General features: G+C 41.8%; 1 protein-coding gene across 1 annotated transcript; it reads left to right on the top strand.

Annotated features, from left to right (window-relative positions):
- Positions 1-937: 937 nt before the first annotated feature.
- LOC117460663 (coiled-coil domain-containing protein 14-like) lies at positions 938-9,044 on the top strand. Its single transcript, XM_034102215.1, has 11 exons — positions 938-1,071; positions 1,301-1,356; positions 1,433-1,508; positions 5,747-5,819; positions 6,187-6,279; positions 6,994-7,479; positions 7,612-7,741; positions 7,853-7,935; positions 8,013-8,156; positions 8,441-8,543; positions 8,619-9,044. The coding sequence occupies exons 1-11, from the start codon at positions 1,048-1,050 to the stop codon at positions 9,004-9,006; spliced, it is 1,656 nt and encodes a 551-aa protein (XP_033958106.1). The 5' UTR covers positions 938-1,047; the 3' UTR covers positions 9,007-9,044.
- Positions 9,045-9,433: the final 389 nt, after the last annotated feature.

Below are 9,433 nucleotides of genomic sequence, written 5' to 3'. Positions count from 1 at the left end.
GCAATAACCACGATTTTATTCCCAATTTACACAATGATTGTATTGTTGTAGCTCCTGCTGACAGGTTTGCTAGGCTATGGTACAGTGTCAAGTCCTACATGTATATCAATTATGTTTAATGCCACTTTTAAATGACTGAATTGGTAGTGTATTGAGTTTTTAAAGTAGCCCTAGTACATTTTTTAAGTGCTTTGGTAAAAGTCCTGCATTCAAAGTACAAAGGTATCGGCATCAAATTATATTGAAAGTACCAAGTAAGTCAAAGTACTCATGCGTATTATCCCATTTTAGAATCATATTGAGTTTCTGGGTTACTTTTATGATTGATGGGTGTTTTTTTATTATATGGTAAAGGTGGAGCTAATTTGGATTAGATTTGTTTATGTACTACTGCTGGATATCTTAACCTATAAATATTTCAACGTTTATTCAATAATTGATTTGTTTTATCAGTTGTCTAAATCTAAAGAGTAAAAGCTGTCAATTTAATGTAGTGGAGTAAAAAGTACAATATTGCCTAAATGTAGTAGAGTAGCAGTATGAAGTAGCATAAACTGATAGAGCCTATATAACTGATTAATGAATGAACATGGTGGGACCTGGGGCGACAGAGACTTCTCCGTCGCTGCCCCCTCCCTCTGGAACTCACTCCCACAACCCATCAGAGACGGCACTGACCTCTCACCTCTTCAGTCTGGCTTTTAATGTGTGATTGTTTTTGTATTATTTGACTTTAACTATATATATTTAATTGTTCTTTTCTTTTCACTATATCTGTAAAGCATCTTTGAGCACCTGTAAAAGCGCTAACAAAATAAATGTATTATTATTATTATTATTAAGGCTCTGCCCTGCGTCGTCTCCATAGCAACGCCCACTGCTCAGATTCTGATTGGTCCGCTGCTTCGTGTCTGTTTAAAACGTGGGACTTCACCCGGAAGTTGGAGCATAACATTGTGCGTGCATGTAAAAACAAACAATACAGAATAGTTGAAATAATAAGTGTATCTTCTGTGTTTGGCAGCAGAGTGCAGGAGCTAGTTCACCATGAGAGGAACAGCTAAAGGAAAGGTAAGACCGAATAAAGCTAAACTGAACACACAAGCTAGCCACCTGTTAGCTTAGCTTCATCAACATAACTACTATGTGGACCACAACATAACATTGCTACACAAACTAAACTAAAAAAAAGCTCTTTTTGAAAGCAGAAGTGCTGTCAGCGGCTGGTATACGCAGGTAGCTCCGACATGTGACAGACCTGGAATCAGTCCTCCAGTTTAAACAGGCGTGTGATTGACAGGTTGTGACGTCAGGGAGGCTGACCGGAGGAGGCAGAGTGCAGCTCTCCAGGAGACGGTGAGAACACAAGCTTTCATTCACTTTTTTTATTGTCACTGCCAATATTTCTTATATACACGTATGTTCCTTTTAGCACTCCCTCAAACCCAGGAGCAGCAGTCCGCACTGAGCCAGCATATTCCCTGTACTCCACAGACTCTGAGGACCAGGTGAGGAGGGTGGCTTGATGGGTACTACACACATGAGAGGATACTTTGGGATGAACATGGGGATACTCTAGATGTTCTGATGGAAGCTTTTATAAGAGGTGTTATCCATATTCAGTGTATTAGTTTCAGTAGATGGTGGTCTGCATGCTCCAAGCTGGCAAGGCAAAGTCAAATACAGCTGTGGCAAACTTTTGAAAGAAAGGCCCACCAAAGAATGTAAATGAGTTAATGTGAACACTGTATTTTCCCAGTCTCACCATGACATTAGACAGATAGAGGCTATATTTATGTTTCCAAAAAGGGACTGAACCCTTAAGAACACAGGAGTTCCTGTTCTGCCTGACTTTACTGTTTGACGAATTCAAACTAACCAAAGTCACACACTTACACAAACTAAATGACCTATCAAAAACTCCTCGTTTAACCACTTCACCCTACTTACTACTCAAGTGTGCTACAGGAATCATTGATTTTCAGAAATTCTTGAAAACACGTGACACTGCCACACCACAGAGAGGGTATGGTGTGTGATGTATATAGACATGTTTATTCATTGGGATAAACCTCTTGAGATGCACCATCTCGTTTTCAAAGGGATCCCGACAATAGCAACAACTTACAGACATACATAAACAAAAAGACAAAATGCAAAACATGACACACAAGACAAACCACATACAGTCACACACAAAGTAAAATTCAAGCAATGCATACAGTCATTACAATTTGAGAGACAGTCGAGCAAATCAGTTTCATCAATATAAGTTTCATTAATAACAAGTACAGACCAGTTGAAAGTGAGATGATAATGCATGTTTAAACATATCCAATGATGCAAGAGATCTAATAGCAGCAGGTAAAGTATTCCAGTCTGTTGGGGCTTTGAAAATGAACGCTCTTCTGCCAATGCATTTTTTTGCAGAGGGGACAGAGAAATAAATCTGAACAGAATGTCTAACTTGATGATTTGGCGAGTAGAGTACACAATACTGCTTTAAATAAGGGGGATAGTTAAGATAAATGCATTTAAATATTAGCTGAAGCCAATGTGTGTGTCTTCTTACATTTAAAGAAGGCCATTTAAGTTGGTTATACATTGTGCAGTGATGTGTACGAAAAGGACAACCAAGAACAAATCTGCAGGGTCTATTGTAGGCTATGTTGAGTGGAGCAAGATCTGATTTATGTGCATTTTGGTAGACAACATCACAATAGTCCATAATCGAAAGAATAAGTTGAGAAGCAATTCTCTTTCGGACACTGAGCGTAACACAATTGCGAGAGCGGTGTAAAACACAGATTCCGTAATTGACTTTTTGTATTACATGTATTTGCTTTAGATGTAGTTTAAATTAAAGTTCAGAGTCTAGCCATACACCAAGATATTTAAAGCTATCAATTTTATGCAGAGAAGTGCCATCCTTACATGTTATTACTACATTAGGTTTGGATTTGAGCTTCTGCCTGGTACCAAAGACCATGGTATGCGATTTTGTTTTGTTAAGCAGTAGTTTATTGTGTGATAGAAGTATTATTATTGTAAGATATTAAAATCCGATTGAAGAGAGATCTGAATTTGTGAAAAATCAGATTAGGATGTATATATGACAGTGTCATCAGCATAAAGGTGAGTACAACAATTAATGAGACAAGAAGATAAATCATTTATGTAAATAGAGAACAAAAGTGGGCCCAGGGTTAATCCTTGCGGTACACCCTTTTGTTGGATCAACAGGTCAGACTGTTTTCCATTAACAACCACACATTGCTTTCTACTGTGAAGGTACGAGTTAAACCATAACACTGTATTATTAGAAAGGCCAATGCCGTGAAGTTTATCCAAGAGCAGATATCGATCAACGAAATCAAAGGCTTTTGTCAAGTCAATAAAAATGGCACCTGTGAGTTCACCATCATCTGCAGCAGAGTACAAGTCATTCGTAAATGTAAGTAGGGCAGTTGTTGTGGAGTGATTAGACCTGAAACCAGATTGAACCGGAGATAAAATATTATAAGTATTGAGATAATGTGACAGTTGATTATAAATTATTTTCTCCAAAACTTTGGAAATAGAACAGATTATAGAGATTGGTCTATAATTATTTGTATCAAGTAAATCACCACCTTTATGCAGTGGAATGATGCGTGCACATTTCCAAATAGTCGGCAACTCACAGGTGGACAAAGACAGGTTGAACAAATCAGCAAGTCGGTACATGAGAATATGGGATGTTAATTTGATGAACCTGTTTTCTATACCATCGAGTCCTGCACTGCCATCCACTTTTAATTCAGTGATAGCATTATGAACTTCGTGTGGTAGAATCTTCTTAAAAGAAAAATAACTGTTGCAGTATGAGTTACTATTAGAAATACCAGTCGTCAAATAGGAGTCAGATAGTAGTGTGGAACATACATTAGCGAAATGCTGATTAAATATTTGGATAATGGGTCATGAATTATTGTATCAGCAGTTCTTATATTATTAATAGAATGTTTACCTGATTTATTTAAAATAGATTTAATTTTAGTCCAAAATTGCTTGGGATTCTTAAAGTCCAATATGAGAGATTCTTTATAATAGTTCGATTTAGCATTTCGGGTTTTGGTTTTACTCAGATTTCGAAGATGCCTGTATACTTTCCAATCGGCTATAGTTCTTGAATGACGATATATCGACCATGCTTTATCCCTTTCCCTAAAGAGACTGATGAGTTCAGAATTGATCCAAGGGAGATGTTGACCTTTGACCTTAACCGTTCTCACATCAGTGAGCTCTTTATGCAGAAAATCCCAAGCATCTTGTACAAAAGGTATTAGTTGAAATCTGTCCCAATTAAGGGCAACAACATCATTACTAAATAAAACAACATTCCATTTTTTATATTGTCTGATTTTGACTAGTTTTGAAGGTAGTTTAATTAATTAGATTTTCCATACGCAATAAACAATTGAATTATCCCTGAAGCAATCCGACATGACACCAGCTTTTAAGATTCTGTCAGGTTGTGACACCAGTATCCAGTCAAGCAGAGATTGGGTTCTAAGAGTGATACGAGTTGGCTCATTAATTAGCTGTTTAACATTTAGACTACTGAAAAGTTGTTTCTCTCTATCAGATCAATCAGATAAATTTTTGTTGAAATCACCAAGCAATATTATTTCATTTCCGCAGGAAATGGAGTTGATAGTGCCAATTATGTGGTTAAAAGACCACATAATTGGGTGGTGAAGAAGGTGTTCTGTAGATGCTACCAATAGTTAAGCATTTATTTTCAAAACGCATTCAAAATGTAGAGGCTCTATAGAAGTAGCAATTGCTCAGTCACAAGGTCAGAGGAGACATCAATAGCCACACCTCCACCCCTGCTGCATCTATCAGATCTGTGAAGTAAATAATTTGTGATTTGTAGTTCACTATCGGAAATGTTACTATTAAGCCAAGTTTCAGAGAGTGTGATGAGTTTAGGTTTATGTAGAACAACCCATATCCAAAGTAAATCAATTTTGGGCAATAGGCTCCTGATATTCAAAGGAATGATTTGTATACACCTTAATTCATCCAGTCTGGAAATAATAGCAAATAATGTTCCTGTCACTTGTTACGCATAAATGTGATTCATGATTGTAAAGATTGCTAGATTCAACCATTAATGTAAAACAGACATACAAAACATTCAAACACAAAACAACCTTTAAGAAGGCCCAGCAGCCCTGGACACCAAATCCCAGAGCATTACCATGAATACACTTAAACATAATAAATAATTACACAGAGCTCAGTCTGCATTACGAAGAGGTTAAAGAAGTCGTAGCTCAAAGAAATTCATCCGAACGAACACACACATTATGTAAGGGATAATGTGCAGCGACGCGATCATTAAGGGGAAAAGAACACCGACAGGCTGATCAGGAGCCCGACGCGAAGCGGAGGGATCTAGATCGGCATGAAGACAGCAGCCCCCCCCATGAAGGTGTTCTTTTCTTTTCCCTTACATAACAGCCACTCGGGGCAGCATTGCAATAGTAGTGGGCTCTAACGTGCCAAAGAAGAAGAAGTAGTGCCGTCACTGTAAAATGTAAACAAACCACACAACTGAAAGTAATGTAATTGGATGAGGTCAACGCCATAACGGGCATAATGCTAGCAGACTAGCAGCAAGTGTACAGATGCTGACGTGGTCTCCCCATGGTGGTGGTGAAAGTGTGTGTAGTGACGACTCTGTTCTGTCCCTCAGGTCACCACTCTGCACCGGGGGCTGGACCGCTGTGCTGCCTTGCTCGGGGGCATGCTTCAGGCTGAGAAGGCAGGTCAGAAGGGTTTTCATACAATGCTTTGTTACAAGAAATGCTCAAACTATCACTTTATTATTTGATCAACATGTATTTTTAAAGCAAGAGACCAACTGTCCTCTGGTTCGCTGCTTCTAACCTGTCTGTCATAATGAGGTACTGTGTGTGTGTGTGTGTGTGTGTGTGTGTGTGTGTGTGTGTGTGTGTGTGTGTGTGTGTGTGTGTGTGTGTGTGTGTGTGTGTGTGTGTGTGTGTGTGTGTGTGTGTGTGTGTGTGTGTGTGTGTGTGTGTGTGTGTGTGTGTGTGTGTGTGTGTGTGTGTGTGTGTGTTCCTGTATTTGTGTGGTCTGTGTGTTCCTGTATTTGTGTGTGTTCTGTGTGTGTAGAACCCTTGCCAGGCCTTCCTAAAAGAGTAAAGCTGGGAGCCGCTAAATCAAGACCCTCCACCTCACTAAGGAAGAACACCATTGGGAACACAGGTGTGTGTGTGTGTGTGTGTGTGTGTGTGTGTGTGTGTGTGTGTGTGTGTGTGTGTGTGTGTGTGTGTGTGTGTGTGTGTGTGTGTGTGTGTGTGTGTGTGTGTGTGTGTGTGTGTGTGTGTGTGTGTGTGTGTGTGTGTGTGTGTGTGTGTGTCTTTACCAGCTGTGATAAGCACATTAATGCATCAATAATAATTATTAAATAAATGCATATGATTGCAAAATGGGACATTACACACAATTAGTACTTTTGCGTTTGGTACTTTAAGTATATTTTGATACGAATACTTTTGGACTAAAGTAGGATTCTGCATGACTTTTACTTGCAACAAATATTTCTATTTTTTACTTAAATGAAATGTCCGTGTACTTCTTCTACCTCTGTACTTATTACACTTGTAAAACTCTTTCTTAGAAGTGCTGAAGCATTACATGCATACATTATTGTGTAAAGCTACAGTAATATAACTAATAAAGACATAGATATGAAATATCCTCATGTGTGAGCTTCATAGTTGATCATTATGCAACATCTTCAAAGGAGTCTCAATGAAGGGATGAGAGATGTATATGAAGTATTGCTTGCTCTTGAACGGAGCAGGGACTGTCCCACTTTGACACACACTCCATTAGCGATAGCAGTGAGTCTATGAATTTCAATGATTGATTGACATTCCTAATTCTGCTCCATATTCCCTTTATCGCTACTTCCAGAACAGAGAGGACCAGCTGCTGCTGCCGTCTTACCACAGAAGCTCCGCCCCCCTCAGAAACAAGCCCCCACCCTGCAACTACGCCCTCCCACCCCTCCAGCCCAGCCCCAGACTTCCACCCCTCCACCCCAGCCTCAGCCCTCCGTCCCTCCGCCCCAGACCTCCATCCCCCCACCTCAGCCCCCCACCCCTCCACCCCCGCCCCAGACCTCCGTCCCCCCACCTCAGTCTGAGCCTCAGGCTGTTTCTGAAGCTCCGCCCACATCCTGTCTGTCAGATTGTGATGTAGAAGAGGAGGAGTGTGTACCTGTGAGAGACACGGACACACACACGGCTGTCAGACAAACACACACCTGCAGCGTCGTGATGCCAAACACGCAGATGGAGACGGGACACGTTGCTATGGTTACTGAGGACACGCGCGTCGGGGAGAGAAAGATGGTGCAGAATCTGCTGGAGGAGCTGAAGGCTCTGATCACAGGACAAGGTGTGTGTCTGTCTGACAGTTTGACAGTTTCTGGTCATGACACATGTCATTCATTATTGTGTGTGTGTGTGTGTGTGTGTGTGTGTGTGTGTGTGTGTGTGTGTGTGTGTGTGTGTGTGTGTGTGTGTGTAGGTAGTGCAGCAGAGAGGCTGCTCAGTCATCTGGAGCAGAGCCTGTCCTCCCAGCTGATGGATGTTGGGGGTCCCGTGCAGACTGCAGTGGACCTCTCATCAGTACAGAACCAGAACTGTCAGCTCCGCAGGTACCCACTGTCTTTTATTACACATAAACATGACTTTATGGACACTCACACTTATAATAAACATGAAGAATAACTCATAAAACAACTTCACTAAGACATTGTGTGTTCCAGGCGTGTCAGGATTCTGAACCAGCAGCTGAAGGAGAGGGAGAAGGCAGCGTTACACAGCATGGAGCCCCTCAATAACTCTGCAGGTAAAGTGTGTGTGTGTGTGTGTGTGTATTTGTGTGTGTTGAGTTGCCCTCTGGTTGACCCCTGCTCCTCTCCACAGTGTGTTCTCTGCAGGAGCAGCTGGACGGCGCTCAGTCCCGGCTGCAGGAGCTGCAAGAGGAGCTGACGGGAGTACGGAAAGACCTGAGGGACACCCAGAGCCAGCTGAGGGACAAAGAGGACGAGAACACACTCCTTACAGCAGGTGGAGATGTGTGCTCTGAGCTGAGGACCTACATCACTCTGAAGTTCTGTGTCCTGTTGTGAATGTCTTGTTTAAGGCCTGTGAGACATCAACATTAGTAAAACATCTCTTTCCACTGGTAGAAAACGTGTTATCTCTCCTGCTTGCTGCAGACAAATGAAGACACACACATGTAATAATGCGGCTCTACAAGCAATGACAGTTATAATTCACTTAAGATTGAATATAAAAAGAACATGTCATTTAATCCAATACTTTTTTTTATGTTGTTTGTGTGTGTTTAGACTTGGAGGCCACTCGAAGCAGGTTGCGGGACAGTGAGCGAGAGAAGACTGTGTACTCTTCACTCGCCCAGCAACGACTGGAAGAGAGAGAAAACTGTAATAGGTGTGTGTGTGTGTGTGTGTGTGTGTGGAGAAAGAGTGAGTGAAAAGAGGGTATAATTTCCTCTGTCTTTTTCAGGGTTCTTCAGAGTCTGGAGTCGACCAAAGCCTGTTTCCTCCCACAGCAGCAGAGACAGCAGCCCCCCCCTGAACGCATCACACACTTCCTGCTGTCCCTGGGTCAGCCTGTGTCTGCAGAGATAGGGGACACCCCGCTGAGAGACACTTCATCCCATCCTGACGTCACCCTGACCGACCAATCACTTTGTCCACATGAGGTCCAGGCGGGGGGGTGGGGGCTCCTGTCCCACGCAGACGGCTCTGTGTGTTCTGATCTGAGCAGCAGGTCTGGCTCCACCTTGGACAGCAGGGCGGAGGCTGCGTTCAGGGATGGGCTGGCAGCGCTGGACGCCAGCATTGCCAGCCTGCAGAGGACCTTTCAGCTGGACCTGGGGGGGGCGAGGTGACGCACACTCGGCTCTAAATAACTTCTAACTCTATATTATTGTGCATTTTTTAATATTTATAATAAATGATGTTTCAGATTTGAAGTAAAGCGTGTTTCATTAGTTTCCTGGATTTGATTTCCTTCCTTGTTATGGAGACAGGACAGGCAGCTCTGTTTGTTCCTGGAGTTCTTAAAGCACCTCTTGTCTTCATTGAAAAGTTTCTTAAAGGGACAGTTCACCCTAAAATCAGTAGTGCGGTTTATCGATACAGTTAGTGAGTTGCCGAGTGTTGGTCGTAGAAATGTCGGCTTGTGGTGTTCAAAGCGGCAGAAAAACACATGTTGAAAAAACAGCAAAGTCTCTTCCCAGAAATAATGACCTAGTTACTGAAGACATTTTATTCCTATCAAACTGCACCTGCAGGAGATGTTCATGGGAAGATGCC

The sequence above is a fragment of the Pseudochaenichthys georgianus genome, chromosome 2 (genome assembly GCF_902827115.2).
Source record: "Pseudochaenichthys georgianus chromosome 2, fPseGeo1.2, whole genome shotgun sequence".
Lineage (NCBI taxonomy): Eukaryota > Metazoa > Chordata > Actinopteri > Perciformes > Channichthyidae > Pseudochaenichthys > Pseudochaenichthys georgianus.
The sequence above is the reverse complement of the archived record's forward strand: the minus strand, read 5'-3'. Positions and strand labels throughout refer to the sequence as shown.